Here is an 18,860-nt window from a genome sequence, read left to right as displayed (position 1 = left end):
ACCAAGCTGCCTTGAGTTCCCTTTTCAGAAACATTGGTAATGTTAGTAGCAGAACTGCTGACTCTCTGGCCACTTTTCAGGGAAGACTTTTTCTATTAGTGTTTTCTCTCTGTGTATGTTCATCTTTGTGGAATACTTCTATACACCTGGCATAAGGCATTTTTGGTATGCTGATGCAAAAAATCTACTGAAACAGCAGCTCCTGTTGGTCTTTGGAGGGACCCAAGCCTAGATCTGAATTGGGAGCCCTACTGTGGGGCCATGGAAGCAGCAAGGACCCAGACCTGTAGACTGCAGGAGAAAGATGGCTATGTCTGTCAGGTAGGCACCTCCTCAGCTGCAAGGTCTTTAAGGTTAAGCTGGGGAGACGGTGATTTTAATGGACTACACTAGGACTCATGTTTTCAAGGGACAGCCTCCTGCACTGTTGGTTTTAACCTCTGGTTTTTAAAGGAATATTTATTTGATTAGATTTTAACTTCCACATAGACACCTTCAGTATTTATTTATTGATCATTTTGCCCTGCACTTTTCGGATACTTGTTTTAGTTGGTTTTTAATAAAAGCACTGAGCACTGTTATACCATCACCTTCCTTTGTGTGTGTCTTCATCTGCCAAGCTCATCCCAGTCATGACTATCAGTGGTGTAGGGTTCAAGAGGCTGTTGGTGGGACTCGATAGCATGAGGTCAATTGGCAAAGTCACAGGCACTCTTATTAGTCTGTGGATTCACAGTTCCATATGCAGCACGCTGCAGTGAACTGTATGTTCTGACACCTTTCTTTCATGGCCAGCATCAGGTTTTTCAGCAATTTGTGTTATAGTAGCTCTTTTGTGGAATCGGACCAGATGAGCTAGCCTTCACTCCCCATTCACATCAGTGAGCCTTTGGTGTCCAAGACTCTGTTGCCAGTTCACTGGTTGTCCTTTCTTAGGTCAATTTTGGTAGATACTTACAACTTCATAATGGGATAACCCAGCAAGATCTGCTGTTTTGGAGATCTTCTGAGCCAGTCGTCTAGCTATCACAATTTGGCCCTTGTCAAAGTTTTTCATATTATGAGCTGGAGGGCTGATCGCACCCCTAGAGAATACAGATGCTCCTGACAGACTACCTTCACATTGCTCCTTACCTTTCTGGCGGCTCTTTCGCGTGATAAGCTTCTCGCACAGTACTCTGCTTACTTAAAAAGCCTCTATGGGCTCCTATCAGATTTGAAATTAATTGTTTTGCTTCTCCCTCTCTCTCTGACTTTTCCTGCTCCTGACGCATACTCCTTTGAAGAAGAAGATACCTTTGCAAACTTTTAATTGAGAGACGGAACTGTCAACTCTGTCCTGTCAAGGAGCACGTTTAAAACCTTTAAAAAGAGACAAATGTTTGTTTGCAGTGTTTGAATAAAATTCCTGTCTCTTCAACCTCCTCTGTTTCTGTGCAATTCTGTGACTCAAGCGTGACAATATCCTTATGCTTGCCTATTTTTCAAAACATTACCTTCAAAAACTGACTGCTCATTTGCTACCTAATACATCTCCATCTTTCACAAGTTACCATTATATCAAGATGATTATTTTACTGATTATTGATTATTTACTTCACCTGTAAATGAGTTGTTTTGATGCTTTGGCTGATATATAAGTGTTTTTATTACAGGTTTATTGAAGAGAAAATGTGGATCACATTTTTGGAAGGCTATTCTGCAATTCATGCTTTGAGATTAAATGGAACTGCAGTAAGTGTAAATTTTTTTTTGACGTACTATTTTTGAAGAAGAAAGCTCAAGTATTTCATTATTTTGTCATAGAAAAAAAGATTTTTAATGTAATTCTATCACGATGTCCCTGCTTAGTTTCTGGAAATTGAGCACTAAAGCTGTGGGGGTGTGTTTTCCAAGCAACATGCTGAGCAGGGCTGACTAGGTCTTCCAGGAGAATACCCAGATGCTAAAAGACAATTGAGAGGGTTAATCTCTCCATTGTGGAATGAGTCTGCCTCTTTGTCTTGGCAAGCTCCTCCGGATGCAAAGAAGCAGTAGTTCAACTCCAAGTGTCTGCTGCGTTGCAAATTATATCACCATAACACAGAAAGTGAGCCTCACAGCCCAGTGCAAGAACATCATTTTGGCTGTGTGTACATAAAAACTAATTCTTTTCTGTCACTACCACAGGTGAAGATGGTGATCTAAAGTGACTGGTAAAACAATAAATTCACCTTGCCTCCTGCTTCACCACCACGATGTTCACAAAACTGCTGCTGTTTGATTGCTCAATTTCATGATTTTCTCTACTCCCACTTTTGAATAACATACCTAGGTATCTGAACTCCTCCACCTTTGAGTAGCTACTCATCCCTTACCTGGAGGAAACAAGCCACTTTTTTTCACAGGGACAAAGTCTCCTCACCTAACACTCAGTTGTAAAATATTTCAGTGTCTACCAGAAATTACTATCTAATAAGACCAAGGGGACATCATCATCTGGTTGTCCCTCCAGTCTTCGGTTGCACTGTGCTACCCTGCTCAAATTGAATGTTCTAGATGCAATTTGAAATATGCAAACAATTCCCCATCTTCAAATACAGTATATGGACTGAATGGCATGCAACAGCAGCATCATCCCTTAAACTCTATACCCTTCTAACTAGGCATTAACTAAGCATTTATGTAGAAGAATCTCTTCAAAGGTCATAACAGTATCTATGTTCATTTGCCTAAATCTGAGAATGATCTATTGTATCCTAAAGATTTTTCCAGTTAGAATGAAATGTGTGATCTCCATGTAATTTCAACATACCTTCTTGTCCCCTTTTTAAGAATGGGCACCATACCATGACTATATTCTAGCAGTCCCAGGTACTTTTATCATCTTCACTGTAACATACAATATGCAATGCTTTCTTTCAGTATTTTTTAGTTGGATCTCACCCATCCCTGTGGCCTTGCCATTCTGGAGTTATCTCTTATATATATTTCTCTTCTGGTTCGTCCTGCTTCCTCTTCAAGACCGGTCCCGCCAACACGCCATTTCTCGATTCCTATTTGTCCTCTTCCAAACCCTTCCCCATGCTGCCTGTGGCTCTTCTTCAAAACCAGTCCCGCCCACACGCAGCCGACACAGCATTTCTCGATTCCTATTCATCCTCCACCAAACCCTTCCCTACATTCTTCCAGTGCGAATCCTGCAACAAAACTTTTCATACACGAACTTCACTTGCTAAACACAAGAAAAGGCATTCTTCCCAACAACTATATGAGTGCCAGAAATGCAATAAGACGTTCACTACACAGGATTGTCTGACTAAACACAACAAAGCTCATTCACAACTCTTGCAATGCGACATCTGCAAAGCAACATTTCTAAACCAACGCAGTCTCAGCAGACATACACACAGTCCTCTTCCCCTTACCACAGGTACTTCTTCACCTAATTTCTGTCTTCCCATCCAAGAGTACAACATTGGGACTCCAGACCAGCAGTGCAAACACTGTCATGCACTATACTGGCTTGCTGAGTGTAATACATCCAACAAGTACTCGAGGTGCTGCCACAACGGTAAAGCAGCTTTACCACCTTTGCGGGAGCCACCTGTTTCTTTACAACAGCTTCTTACACAGCAAACATCAGAAGCTAAAAATTATTGTGAACACATTCGAGAATACGACTCTTCTCTAGCGTTTGCTTCCATGGGTGCACAGATAACTCAACCTCCTGGCCACGGATCATACTGTTTTAAAATACACAGGAAAGTTTATCACCAAAACTCTCCACTATACGCTAACACTTCTACCTCTCCAGGATATGGACAGTTGTATGTTTTTGACACCGCGCAAGCTACTGAAGTACGCTTACAAAATAAAGTAAACTCTGCATGCAGCGAAAATTTACTTCTCCAGCTAGATTCCATGCTCAGAACCATCAACCCCTTCGCTAAATCATACAAACACATGCATGAAATCGCTCAGTCCAATCCAATAGCATCTGTACGAATGGTTTTCAGTGAAAACCCTAGGCAGGATTTACTGACGATACAATGCCCCGACATGTCACACCGATGTTGCAGCGATTTTCGCCGGAGAAGATGGCGAACCGCCTGCCGAAAGGGATATTTGCATCTATCCCATAGGCAACTCCTGTAAACAGATTTCCACGCTCAATATGAATTGTGATCCTATGGTTTATTCACTTTTATTCCCTTATGGAGACATTGGCTGGCACAAAGACTTACAACATGTTCCTGATAAAAGAACCGGCAAGCGAATAAGGCTTACTGAATGCCAATTTTATGTGTACAGGTTAGCAATGAGGAATACATTTAGTATTTTGCACTCCAGAGGCAAACTATTCCAACAGTACGTTGTAGATGTGTATGTTAAAACGGAGGGCGTGCGTCTCAACTATCTCAGATTACATCAACAAGATCTGCGCGTGGAACAATACAAAGGACTATCAGACGCACTGCAAGCAAACGCTGAAAATAACGTACGTGTAGGCAAAATGATCATATTACCGTCCACATTTTCAGAAAGTCCAAGATACATGCAACAAAACTATCAGGATGCCATGGCCATAGTACGTAAATTCGGAAAGCCTGATTTATTTATCACTTTCACAAGTAATCCTGCTTGGCCGGAAATTCTACATGCACTGTCGGATACCCAAAGACCAGAGCACAGACCTGATATTGTAGTACGAGTAGATCTTTCGACTCATTATCTGTCATCTCCACCAAAACACCTATTCACAACTGCGTCTTTCAAGAAGTATTTATTTCTTCTTGATTTCTGAATTCCTTTCTCACTGTTTTTAGTTCCTATTCTTACACCGCCGTATACAGTGGGCTTCAGCTAGTTTTTTTTATTACCATAGCAACCACACAGATACACCAAACCCCAACTAATGCTTTTAGCAGTTTTTCCTCTGAAGATGACAGATACAGTGGTTTTAGGAATTCCTCAGAGTCGTCTTACCATCTCTGTGCAACATCCCCATTTGATGTTAACGTTTCCCCACCCTTGCTAAGAACAGCCACATTACACCTGCACTTCCTAAGTTGTTTTCCGGAACGGTTTTAAGAATTCTCTGAAGGTTATTTTATGTGGCCTCACTGAACTATGTTCATATAGACCTTCACTTCTGCCAAAACAGTTCCTGTCTTATTTTTGATCGACTGGTATCTCTCAGCCAAATCTGAGAACTACCTCCTAACATAACATGGAAAGCCTCTTATTTTCAACTTTCACAACTACCCTTTTCACTGTCCTCAAAACAGTTTTCAGGTGTCTTATGGCATTCTTTGTCAAGTTCTTTATTTTTTGGTAGAGGCTATTGATGTCCACTGTGTGACCCAATTGGTTGCTGCTACACTGCTTTGCTGTGAGCCAGGCACCAACTCAGGGGTCCACTTAGTGTTAAGTGCAACTCCATAACGGAATACTGGGTCTGGCCTTAGTCATCCAACTCACCATCAAAACTCTAATAAAATTATTCCTTTTTCAACCATTTATGTACAGATCATATTCTCCTAGTATGTTTTCAATAAAACATGCATGTTTACTCATTAGGGAAGGAAAGAACTATGACTGAATACAATCAAGTGGAAGTAATTGTAGGTTCATAAAAAGCCTTATTTTTTTAGATCATGGTTTAGGGTTCTGCCACTTATTGAATTGTCATGGTTATAATTTACCTAGTACTTTTCATATTCAAAAAAAAGTTGCCATATCTTAACTGAAAATTATTTTGATCATTAGGTCTTAGTTCAGTTTTACTATATTCTAACTCAACTGAACATAAAACTGCAGAGTGGTGCTACCTTAGCAAGTGATTATTGCTCTATATTTATTTGATCAGGTTTTTTTGAAAAACTAAATCAATGTATTTTATATTCAGTTTTGCAGCAAGATGCAAAGTATTACAGTATGTTCCAGTTACTAACTCATAAATGAAGCATTTGCGGATGTGTATATTAGTGTCGAGTGGAGTACAAAAGAGTTTCTTTTAAATTACTAAATAGTTATAATTACTAATATCCGTTTTACTCTAAAACAGACATCCTTTAGGTCAGTCCTTGTGCTGTACTATAATCCCTCCTCTACCCTGTTCCCCATAAATGATAATCTGAAAAATGTGTAAATAATGATACTTAGGAAAAGAGTGAAGGGAAGCAAATAAACATAAACATTATACCAATAAACATGTTACATGTATAAGCTGTTTCTAAACACAATGATAAATTGTCCTTCACTTATAAGAAGTAGCAGTAATTCACACAAAATTATAACAGAAACTATATGTATCAATTTAGGAAAGAAAAAAACGGCAGGATCCCCAAAGTTAGGAAATTATCATTACTGTTTTTAATATTTTTATTGATTTTAATTAGAAACAGATAACATTCCATACAGTCAAGACAAATTTAACAGATCAAAGCAAAATTCAACTTCTACCCAAGAAAAAGAGAGAGAAGCCAGCAACTGAAGCTACTTTATAACAGGAGCAAGAGAAGAAAGGATTCCTTTTCCCCGAAATAGGAGAAAGTAGGGTGAAATGACACCTTTTATTGGCTAACTAAATAGACTACAAATGCAATCTTTCGAGGCAGCTAAGCCCCCTTTTTTGATGCTTAATTCTAAAATGTTATTGATTGGATCCTGCCATATTTAAAAAAAAGTTTTGAACAGATCATCTAAGCGAGAATTAAATTTTTTCTAATTTCTATTAGTATAAAATATCGGTTACCCACAGACTTAAGAGTGGTGGGATAGGATTTATCCAATTGAGCAAGATACTGTAAGTCTACCTGTTAGTAGTGTGGTAAAGGAAAATACAGTTTGTCCTTCTCCACTTGAAGGTCGTCTGGGAGTACACCAAACACAGCTGTTAATGGGTTAGGAGTGATTGTGATGCCAAGGCAGTCTGACAGGCATGCAAAGATTTTTATACAAAATATTGTTAATTTGGTGCACACCCAGAACATGTGGCCATGTGAGGTGGGAGCTAGGTTGTAACATTCACAGGGTGAATCTTGCCCTGGAAACATTTTGGACAATTTTAAATGAGATAAATCGCTCAATAAAAGATTTTAAGTTGAATTACTGAATACTTTGCACATTTAGAGCTTGAGTGTATTCTGTGTATGGCTGCCTTCCACTTCTTTCCTGAAATATTGAGTGACAGATCCTTCCCCCAAATATTTTTATAAATTGTGGAGATGCTATCTGAGTCTTCAAGACTGATCAATAATTCTTCTGGAACGGAACAAGGTGGAAGATGAGGAAAATTGGGCAGGTTCTGTTTAGCAAAGTTTCTAGTTTGAAAGTAGTGGAGGAATTGTGTTGATGAGAAGTTGTACTGTATTTGAAATATAATTGTTCATAGGATGCAAAGATATTATCTATGTTGTGAAAACCACAGGGGCGTACAGCTCCTCAAACCCGGACACAGACAGGCACAGAGACATACAAGTGCAAAACACCACACAGTTTATTTGTGGCTGGGACAGCTCTATTTTCCACTCCCCACTTCAGAGCACAGTACACTATTATCCAGCACAACACTGCTCAGTCCCTTCTGTTTTTCTTCTGTCTTTCTCTCTCTCTCTCTTCTCTGCCACCTCCCCTCCTCTCCTAGCAAGCTTTGTCCTCCACCTCCCGACTCTGGCTCCCCAAACGGTGTAAGGCAGCTTCTTTTATAGTGCACCCAAAAGTGCTCCAGGTGCTTTCTGATCCTGTTCCGGCAGCAACTCCAGTTGTGGCGGAAGTGCTGCAGTCCAGGGCTCTGGAACTGTCCAAGCGCCCCCTGGCGGTGGCCATGGACCCCAGCAGGATTGTAAGCTCCAAACCTCTGGCCCCGATGTAATCCATGGGGGTTGCCCTCTCGTATTCCAGGGCATGTATTGCTGTGAATATGTCCACTCCCCCGGCCCTTCCATCATAGGGGCATCCTAATCATTTTCCAGACATTGAATAGTATACGTACAGTGCATCCGGAAAGTATTCACAGCGCATCACTTTTTCCACATTTTGTTATGTTATAGCCTTATTCCAAAATGAATTAAATTCATTTTCATGAGAATTCTACACACAACACCCCATAATGACAATGTGAAAAAAAGTTTACTTGAGATTTTTGCAAATTTATTAAAAATAAAAAAATTGAGAAAGCACATGTACATAAGTATTCACAGCCTTTGCCATGAAGCTCGAAATTGAGCTCAGGTGCATCCTGTTTCCCCTGATCATCCTTGAGATGTTTCTGCAGCTTACTTGGAGTCCACCTGTGGTAAATTCAGTTGATTGGACATGATTTGGAAAGGCACACACCTGTCTATATAAGGTCCCACAGTTGACAGTTCATGTCAGAGCACAAACCAAGCATGAAGTCAAAGGAATTGTCTGTAGATCTCCGAGACAGGATTGTCTCAAGGCACAAATCTGGGGAAGGTTACAGAAAAATTTCTGCTGCTTTGAAGGTCCCAATGAGCACAGTGGCCTCCATCATCCGTAAGTGTAAGAAGTTCGAAACCACCAGGACTCTTCTTAGAGCTGGCCGGCTATCTAAACTGAGTGATCGAGGGAGAAGGGCCTTAGTCAGGGAGGTGACCAAGAACCCGATGGTCACTCTGTCAGAGCTCCAGAGGTCCTCTGTGGAGAGAGGAGAACCTTCCAGAAGGACAACCATCTCTGCAGCAATCCACCAATCAGGCCTGTATGGTAGAGTGGCCAGACGGAAGCCACTCCTTAGTAAAAGGCACATGGCAGCCCGCCTGGAGTTTGCCAAAAGGCACCTGAAGGACTCTCAGACCATGAGAAAGGAAATTCTCTGGTCTTATGAGACAAAGATTGAACTCTTTGGTGTGAATGCCAGGCGTCACGTTTGGAGGAAACCAGGCACCGCTCATCACCAGGCCAATACCATCCCTACAGTGAAGCGTGGTGGTGGCAGTATCATGTTGTGGGGATGTTTTTCAGCGGCAGGAACTGGGAGACTAGTCAGGATAAAGGGAAAGATGACTGCAGCAATGTACAGAGACATCCTGGATGAAAACCTGCTCCAGAGCGCTCTTGACCTCCGACTGGGGCGACGGTTCATCTTTCAGCAGGACAAAGACCCTAAGCACACAGCTGAGATATCAAAGGAGTGGCTTCAGGACAACTCTGTGAATGTCCTTGAGTGGCCCAGCCAGAGCCCAGACTTGAATCCGATTGAACATCTCTGGAGAGATCTTAAAATGGCTGTGCACCGACGCTTCCCATCCAATGTGATGGAGCTTGAGAGGTGCTGCAAAGAGGAATGGGCGAAACTGGCCAAGGATAGGAGTGCCAAGCTTGTGGCATCATATTCAAAAAGACTTGAGGCTGTAATTGCTGCCAAAGGTGCATCGACAAAGTATTGAGCAAAGGCTGTGAATACTTACGTACATGTGGTTTCTCAGTTTTTTTATTTTTAATAAATTTGCAAAAACCTCAAGTAAACTTTTTTCACATTGTCATTATGGGGTGTTGTGTGTAGAATTCTGAGGGGAAAAAAATAAATTTAATTCATTTTGGAATAAGGTTGTAACATAACAAAATGTGGAAAAAGTGATGCGCTGTGAATACTTTCCGGATGCACTGTATATGTTTGAGAACCATGGAAAAAGATGGTTGTTATGTAGAGGTGCAACAGGTAAAAGCTTTTCTGTCTTAAAGTGCTTTCTACATTGGTTTCATGTTCTGAGAGAATGTAGGGTAATTGGATTTTTAGTGTAATGGCAGTAGTATATATTAAATGGGGTACAGAGCAGGGAATACTGTATAAAGTACTGCAAGTTTTTATTTCTGTTGCAGTCCAGGTTCAGGACTTTGTAGCTTGTATATTTGCCGCCCAGTAATAAAATTGAAAGTTGGGTACTACCGTGCACCCTTCTGCTTTAGGTCATTGTGGAGTTGCCCTTTGGATGCATGGATGTTTCGAATTCCAAATGAATGAAGTTATGATTGAATCTAATTTCTTAAAAAATGATTTGTTATTGTATATGGGGATGCTTTGAAATAGGAAAAGCAGCTTGGGAAGGACGGTCATCATAACAATGTTGCTTCTCCCTGCTTAAGTAAGCCACATTAAGTTAGGAAATTAAATTGCTCACTATTTATTATCTTCCACAGGTCAGCCAGGTAAACATATTTTTAAACAAGTATTAATATTCAACTTGCTTAAATTTTCCTCCGAATTCACAGGCATGGGACAATTTTGGAGCATAGAAATTGATAAGTATTTTATGTGGCGAATGTTCCTCTTCACCTTGGCTTCAATCCCCCGTTGAATCCAAGGAAAAAATCTAATTATCCTTCTTTCTGCTGGCTGCTATTTTAGCTCTTTTCTGGTGATGTGAAGCATAAGTAGAATGCTGCATGCAGGCAAGCTCCATAGGAATCCCCCAGAAAAAAACTCACTTTCTAACTTTCCAAACCAGGGGTAAGGGACATCTACCGCATAAGTAACCATTACAAATACCCCCTGTAATTCAACAGCCTCTACACCATTTGGTTAATTAACACCATCAGACGATGGGATGGATGAGGCTGTCAAGCTGAAGTCACTGATGATCAAAGTCGGGTTGGATATACAAAGCAGAATAGACAGTGAAATGGACAAACTGAGCTAGGATATGAAGAATCTGGAAGTACATATGTTTAACCAGTAATTTTGAAAACGGCAAAAATTAATGAAAGCATAGTGGGAAAAAAATAAACAATAAAATCACAGTAGTTGGAGTTCACATGTAAGAGTAAAACACATGGTCACTAATTGTATTGAGGAAGTATAACAAGTGACAGTCTGCTAATAAAAGAATAACTGCCCTTGAATCTGAATGCAGCGTCCTTCAAAATAAACTTGTGCTGTCTGAAGATAGATACAGAAGGAAAATCATCTGGATCAATGGACTACCTGAACGACTAGAAAGTTCTAACCCAGTGATAATTGTAGTAGCACTCTGTGGACGCTGAAGTCGAAAAACGATGGGAGACAAAAACACCAATTTAAAATAAAAGCAATTTCTTTATTCTTGGTGAGTTTAAAGAGACTGCAGACCCCCAGCTCAGTTGCACTGCTGGTCAGATCAGACAGCATCCTGAAAGAAAAAATCTTTTCTTTTTTTTATCTAGCTTATTCATTAGCCAAAGAGAAAAACACATGACAGTTCATTTTAAGGTCATACATAAATTTCTGTAAATTATAGTTACATCCTGATTATTACATGCACAAGTGCATAGAATTTCTTATCCAAATAAAGAGCTATTAGGGCGCTCACGTTCCTAAGAAATACGCTCTTATCAGCACACACACGAGACCAGTTTAAAGCAGTTTCTTATAGTACATTAGTTATAAAGAAATTACATTCTTATAGTTTTAATATCTTCATTAGATTTTGTTTGGTTAGATTAATAAATCCTTATTTATTAATCCATAAGGGACATGTTTCTTATGGTTTTAAGCAAGAATTCAGAAACTATCACATTGATTTATAATACAGTGGAACCTCGAGATACGATCACCTCTGTATACGAGAAATTCAAAATACGAGGAAAGTATGAGCGAAAAATTCAGATCTAAATGCGAGCATTGGCTCGCGTAACGAGCCACGAGCCAGGCTGTGGGTATAGCTCGCGGCTTAGCGAGGGGGCGTGGTAGCATTTGCGAGCCGCGATCTGCAGTGTCTGCGTTTCTCACTTAAGTGCACAGGTGGGAAACTGCCCACATCCATGATTGTTCCTGTGGCTGATGGGCTGCAGCTGCCATGTCCTCCCCGCATATATAGAGAAGCGCGAGCCGGTTAAGGGGGAGAAGAAGTAAAAGAAAAGAGAGGAGAGAGAACGGAGGTTGCGGCAGGCAGGCAGGCAGTGCGGGAGAGCGAGTGAGCGAGTGCAGGCTTGCGTGTAGCTGAACAGGCGAGCCAAACAGCTGAAGCAGGACGGTGTAGAGAAGGTCAGCTGCATTAAGAGTGTCTCGCCTGTTGCAGAGCCCGCAGGTGAGACGCTAACAGAGAAGAAGCACCGGGGATTGTCATCTGTTTTTTAAAGACTGCATCCTTTTGACGTTTTAACCTCGTGTTAAAGGATTGTTATTCTTGTGTATTTTAAACCTCCACTTCACAACTGTTTTAAGGATTATTTATTTAAAGATTTATTGAATGCTCTACTGCACTTTAGACACCTGTTTTGATTCTTTTAATAATCAGTTATATTATTTACCAGTGTTATTTATTAAAGGTAGACTATAGTATATATAATTTATCAGTGTTATTTGTTAGGAAAATTGATTTTTATGTTAATATATTTGGGGTGCGGAACGGATTAACTGGATTTCCATTATTTTCAATGGGGAAGTTTGTTCTAGATACGAGAAATTCGCTATACAAGCTCAGTGCTGGAACGAATTAAACTCGTATCTAGAGGTTCCACTGTATCACCAAGGTGTTAGTATAAAGAGGTCAGCATTTTCTCATAAAAGAATGCAAGTTAGTTCCTTAAACTGTGCACAAGCTTAATTCTTTTTCTACCTAAATGAAGAACAAATTCATATAGAAGTAAAACTCATATAACTCTCTGCAGCATGATTAATACAAAATACAGTCCTTGAGTTAAATACTTATCATTACAGTTAATAATGTTTTTTCTTCCTCAGTTTCCCCCCTTTGCACATAAAATGTGCACATTAAATAATCAGACTTCTGCATCAGCATAGTTGGGAAAGAGTTCGGGAATGGGGTCTGGGGATGAAAGAAAAGGTGTGTACTGGGACAGTGTTGTTGGGAATAAAGGTACAGCAACTATTGCTGAACACAACACACACAATCCTCACTTTTCAGTTAGGAGCATTTCTAGCGTGTACTTCCTGACATTAAGATGCACTTGAAAGGGCAACCAGGAAAGTAATGTGCATCCTTAAAAAATATCACAATTAAAAAAAAAAAAGATTATTGGGAAGGGATACAACTAGGAAATAGGGTTTAGCAGTGGCACATGCATAACAAGAATCTGTTCTTAATCATGTAATAGTAACCTTCAACCACTTATATTGCAGATTATCCTCTGAAAAAGGGAATAATCCCTTGACAGAGTCCCAACACAGAAAGTCCAAAAAATAGCAACAGCTTAATAATTCAGTCCACTTTTTACAGTGAGAGACGTGCATTCAAGAAAAGAGTCCTTCAACCTTCACGTGTGGGGTGCAGATAACAGCACCTGGAATGGTCCCCTCCAGCGAGGTTGATGCCAGTGTTTCCTTTGGATGTCTCTGACCAGTATCCAGGTTCCAAGGGAGATCTGGAACTCCGTCGGTGGGGGACCGGTCCGCCAAGCCTGGTTAACCCATTCATGGACTTCCTTCAGGTGGCTGGAGATCTGTAGATAGATAGATAGATAGATAGATAGATAGATAGATACTTTATTAATCCCAAGGGGAAATTCACATACTCCAGCAGCAAAAAATATTAAATTAAAGAGTAATAAAAAATGCAGGTAAAAAACAGACAATAACTTGAATAATGTTCAACGTTTACCCCCTCTGGTGGAATTGAAGAGTCGCATAGTTTGGGGGAGGAATGATCTTCTCAGTCTGTCAGTGGAGCAGGACAGTGACAGCAGTCTGTCGCTGAAACTGCTCCTCTGTCTGGAGATGACACTGTTTAATGGATGTAGTGGATTCTCCATAATTGATAGGAGCCTGCTGAGTGCCCGTTGCTCTGCTACGGATGTCAAACCGTCCAGCTCTGTGCCAACAATAGAGCCTGCCTTCCTCACCAGTTTGTCCAGGCGTGAGGCATCCTTCTTCTTAATGCTGCCTCCCCAGCACATCACTGCGTAGAAGAGGGCACTCGCCACAACCATCTGATAGAACATCTGCAGCATCTTACTGCAGATGTTGAAGGATGCCAGTCTTCTAAGGAAGTACAGGTGGCTCTGTCCTTTCTTGCACAGAGAATCAGTATTGGCAGTCCAGTCCAATTTATCGTCCAGCTGAACTCCCAGGTATTTATAGGTCTGCACCCTCTGCACACAGTCACCTCTGATGATCATGGGGTCCAGGAGGGGCCTGGGTCTCCTAAAATCCACCACCAGTTCCTTGGTTTTGCTGGTGTTCAGTTGTAGGTGGTTTAAGTCGCACCATTTAACAAAGTCCTTGATGAGGTTTCTATACTCCTCCTCCTGCCCACTCCTGATGCAGCCCACGATAGCAGTGTCATCAGCAAACTTTTGCACGTGGCAGGACTCCGAGTTATATTGGAAGTCCGATGTATATAGGCTGAACAGGACCGGAGAAAGTACAGTCCCCTGCGGCGCTCCTGTGTTGCTGACCACAATGTCAGATCTGCAATTCCCGAGACGCACATACTGAGGTCTGTTTGTAAGATAGTCCACGATCCATGCCACCAGGTATGAATCTACTCCCATCTCTATCAGCTTGTCCCTAAGGAGCAGAGGTTGGATGGTGTTGAAGGCGCTAGAGAAGTCTAGAAACATAATTCTTACAGCGCCACTGCCTCTGTCCAAGTGGGAGAGGGATCAATGTAGCGTATAGATGATGGCATCTTCCGCTCCCACCTTCTCCTGGTATGCGAACTGCAGAGGGTCGAGGGCGTGTTGGACCTGTGGCCTCAGGTGGTGAAGCAGCAGCTGCTCCATGGTCTTCATCACATGTGATGTTAGAGCGACAGGCCGGAAGTCATTCAGCTCACCAGGACGTGATACCTTTGGGACTGGGGTGATGCAAGATGTTTTCCAAAGCCTCGGGACTTTCCCCTTTTCCAGGCTCAGGTTGAAGATGCGCTGTAGAGGACCCCCCAGCTCTGATGCACAGACCTTCAGCAGTCGTGGCGATACTCCATCTGGACCCGCTGCTTTGCTGGCACGAAGTTTCCTCAGCTCTCTGCTCACTTGCGCTGCTGTAATTGTGGGTGGGGATGTCTCTCCTATGTTGGTATCAGCAGAAGGATGTGTAGAGAGTACAGTACTCCGAGGTGAGAGTGGGTTAGGGTGGTCAAACCTGTTAAAGAAGATGGTCATTTGGTTTGCTCTCTTCACGTCTCTCTCGATGGTGGTACCCCGCTTCGAGCTGCAGCCAGTGATGATCTTCATCCCATCCCACACTTCCTTCATGCTGTTGTTCTGCAACTTCTGCTCCAGCTTTCTGCTGTACTGCTCCTTCGCCACCCTGAGCTGGACTTGGTGTTCCTTCTGCACGCGCTTTAGCTCATGCTGATCACCGTCTTTAAAAGCCCTTTTTTTTCTGGTTCAAAAGGCCCTTGATGTCACTTGTAATCCATGGCTTGTTGTTAGCATAGCAGCGTACAGTTCTTACTGGAACTACAGTGTCCATACAGAAGTTGATGTAGTCAGTAGTGCAGTCAACAACCTCCTCAATGTTCTCACTATGTGATCCCTGCAGGATATCCCAGTCTGTAGTTCCAAAACATTGTCTCAGAGCATTCTCAGCTTCCGGGGTCCACTTCCTGAATGATCGTGTGGTTACAGGTAGGACTCTCACTTTTGGTTTGTAGTGAGGCTGAAGCAGAACCAGGTTATGATCTCCTTTCCCAAGCGCAGGCAGCGGGGTGGCGCTGTATGCGTCTTTAACGTTTGCATACAGTAAATCAATAGTCTTATTTCCCCGGGTGTTGCAGTCCACATACTGGGAGAATGCAGGTAATGTTTTGTCCAGCGTCACATGGTTGAAGTCTCCAGCGATTAGCACAAGTGCCTCTGGGTGCTGCGTTTGTAACTTAGCAACAGCAGAATGGATGATGTCACTCGCTATCTCCACGTCCGCCCGAGGAGGAATATACACGATGGCAACAATGACGTGTCCAAACTCTCTGGGCAAGTAATAGGGACACAGACTTACGGCCAACAGTTCGATGTCCCTGCAGCAAGTGGAGATTTTGACTTTAACATGTCCAGAGTTACACCACCATGTATTAACATAGAGAGCGAGTCCTCCTCCTTTGTGCTTCCCACAGGTACTTGCGTCTCTGTCCGCTCTAACTGTGCTAAACCCGGGTAGCTCCACATTAGCATCAGGGATGGTGTTAGTTAGCCACGTTTCGCAGAAACACAACAAACTGCATTCTCTGTAGGTTCTGACATTTTTCACCAGCGCAGCCAGTTCGTCGATTTTATTTGAGATTGAGTTCACATTCCCCAGAATAACAGAAGGCACCGAAGGCTTAAAACGCCACTTTCTCGCAAGCTGCTTCATTTTTAGCTTAGTGCCGGCTCTGCTGCCACGATACCGCCTTCTTACCTCATCAGGTAAATAGGGAACCACACCGGCACTGGCATTTGTTCTCAGCGCTCGAAGTTGAGTACTTGAATAGGGGAGTCTCGGCGTGTAAAAATCCATGCCCACGTTGTAAAAGTAAGTGTGTCCAGGGAACAAATCCGCATAAAATAAAGTGGTAGGAGTGATCAATAAATAAAAATAGAAAAATAAAAGTAGAAAAATACACATACACATATAGTCATACACGGAGCTGCTGAAAAGGCTGCCACTCTCGGCGGCGCCGGATGTTAGACTGTAAGACTGGAGAGAAGATCATTGTCCACAGTATGCAGAGTGACATTTCCAATAACCATGCCAATGGGCATGGGGAGTCCGGTTAAAATTTCAAATGGCGACAGTCCCAACTGCCGATGTGTCCTTCCTCTCAACCCCATCAAGGCCAGGAATAGAGCATCTGGCCAAGTTAAGTTTGTCCGCTCACAGATTTTTGGTAATTTTGATTTTAGGGTGCCACTGCACCTTTCTACAATACCTCCACTTTGGGGATGGTATCTGCAGTAATGATGTACATTTATCTGGAGCCAAGTAGTCAGCTCATTTATTACAGAATTCACAAAGTGGGTACCATTATCGGTCTGCAGTTTCTGTGGTATTCCCCATCTTGGAATAATTTCTTTTATTAAAGCTTTAGCCACTGCCTTTGCATTGGCATGCATAAAGAAAAAACCTCAACCCACCGGGAGAACACATCGACAATCACAAGGCAGTATCGATATCCTTTGGACGGCATTAGTTCAATTAAGTCCATTTGAAGATGCTCAAATGGACCCACTGGTTTCAGGGTAACGGCGGGACTTACCTGAGTTCCTTTGCCTATATTGTACCTTTGACATAGGCTGAACAATTCTGCCAACAGTGTGCCCTATGCAGAGAGCCCTGTGGTTTCCTAATGTCTCTCGACATTCTGAGTCATAGCGTCTTTTCCTGCGTGATCCAGGCCATGTGCGATTTTTGCCATTCCTGGAAAAGAAACCTTTGGGAGGAAAGGTTTGTTAGTTTGCTTATGGGTCCAGACCCCATCAAAGAGGGATCCTTCTCGGGACCACTTTATATCCTTTCTCAGTCAGAGGCAGCACTCTGTAAAGAAATAATTTGATTATCAGGGTCTTTGTCATCCCTCTGTTGGAGTAAAGAGACTGGTGTGTTATTATAGGCAGCCTGTTTAGCAAAGTGATCAGCCAGTTCATTTCCTTGGCTGACTGGGTCTTGTTTCCCACTATGGGCTTGGCATTTAACTATTGCCAGTTTTGATGGTTTTGTTATAGCTTCGAGAAGGGATTCCACTAATTTCTGATGTTGTATGGGCTTTCCAGTACTGGTTTTGACTCCTCTTAATTTCCATAATGTCCCATGATCATGGCAGACTCCAAAGGCATATCTAGAATCTGTGTAAATGGTTATGACCTTCCTTTCAGACAACTGGCAAGCTCGGGTGAGAGCTATTAGCTCAACTGCTTGTGCACTTAAACTAGAAGAGATTCGATTTGCTTCAAGTAAGTGGTCTCCTTTGACCACTGCATAACTGGTGGAGAGTGTTCCGTCGTCCAATCACAAGGAACAGCCGTCCACATAAAATACTTCTCCTGTTTCTAGTGGAGTTTCCTAGAGGTCCGGCCTGGGTTTCAGGATCTTTGTTATCTCATCATGGCAGTCGTGTGGTTCTCCCTCTCCCTCAGTGGGGAGTAGGGTAGCCGGATTCAAAGTTGAGCATCTTTAATAATGACATTTGACAGGGTACAGAGTACATTTTAATAGTGTATTCCCCTTACAGTGGTGAGATGTGAGGTTTCTGCCTGGACTAAGACGGAGTGAACAGCGTGAGGCACTTTCATCGTCAGGGGACTCATAAGTCACCTGGAATAGTCCTCTTCACCTGGGCTGGTGCCAGTGTTTTCACTGTGTGTCTCTAATGAGAGCCCAAGTCCCAATTGGTATAGAAATTTACGTTTCAGGTAATGAGGTAGTTCACCATGTTTCCCTCACTTTTTCATACACACTATCTGTAAGGCACTACACAGACCTGAAAGAAAAGATGCAAGATCATTGTTGACCAGGGGTAGAGTAATTTTACATAGTGGAAAGCATATTAGCCTGGGACGGCCAGTAAGAATCTCCAATTGTGAGAGTCTTATTTGGGGATGAGTCCTTCTCCGCAGACCAGCCAGAGCCAAAGGCAATGTATCAGGTCAAGATATGCCTATTTGTTCAAAGATGTTTGCCAATTTAAATTTTTAAGGTGGAATATATATACTCCACCATCCCACCACTCTGTGGATGGTACTTGCCATAGTGGCAGACATCAATCTACAGCCACTGAGTCAGTTCTTGTAAAAGAATATTTACTTGCAATTTCTGAGGCAAATCCCCAAATGTGGGATTATTATTTTTTTTTTTTAACTAGCGCTTTGGCCACTGACTTGCAATCTGCGTGCCAGCATGGGAAAGCTTCCACCCAGCGTGAGAAAACGTAGATGATTACTAAGTAATATTTATACCCATGAGACGCGGTTACTTAAAAAAATCTATCTGCAGATGT

The 18,860-nt window shown here is 42.1% G+C and overlaps 1 protein-coding gene across 1 annotated transcript in view; it reads left to right on the top strand.

The window, feature by feature from the left end:
* synj1 (synaptojanin 1) overlaps positions 1-18,860 on the top strand; it is a 540,854-nt gene that overhangs the window by 430,871 nt on the left and 91,123 nt on the right. Inside the window, 1 exon segment of the mRNA XM_051926623.1 lies at positions 1,656-1,734. Coding sequence (XP_051782583.1) covers positions 1,656-1,734 — 79 coding nt within the window.

Source organism: Erpetoichthys calabaricus, chromosome 4, assembly GCF_900747795.2.
Source record: "Erpetoichthys calabaricus chromosome 4, fErpCal1.3, whole genome shotgun sequence".
Classification (NCBI taxonomy): domain Eukaryota; kingdom Metazoa; phylum Chordata; class Cladistia; order Polypteriformes; family Polypteridae; genus Erpetoichthys; species Erpetoichthys calabaricus.
Note: the sequence above shows the minus strand (reverse complement) of the source record. Positions and strands in the feature narration are given on the sequence as shown.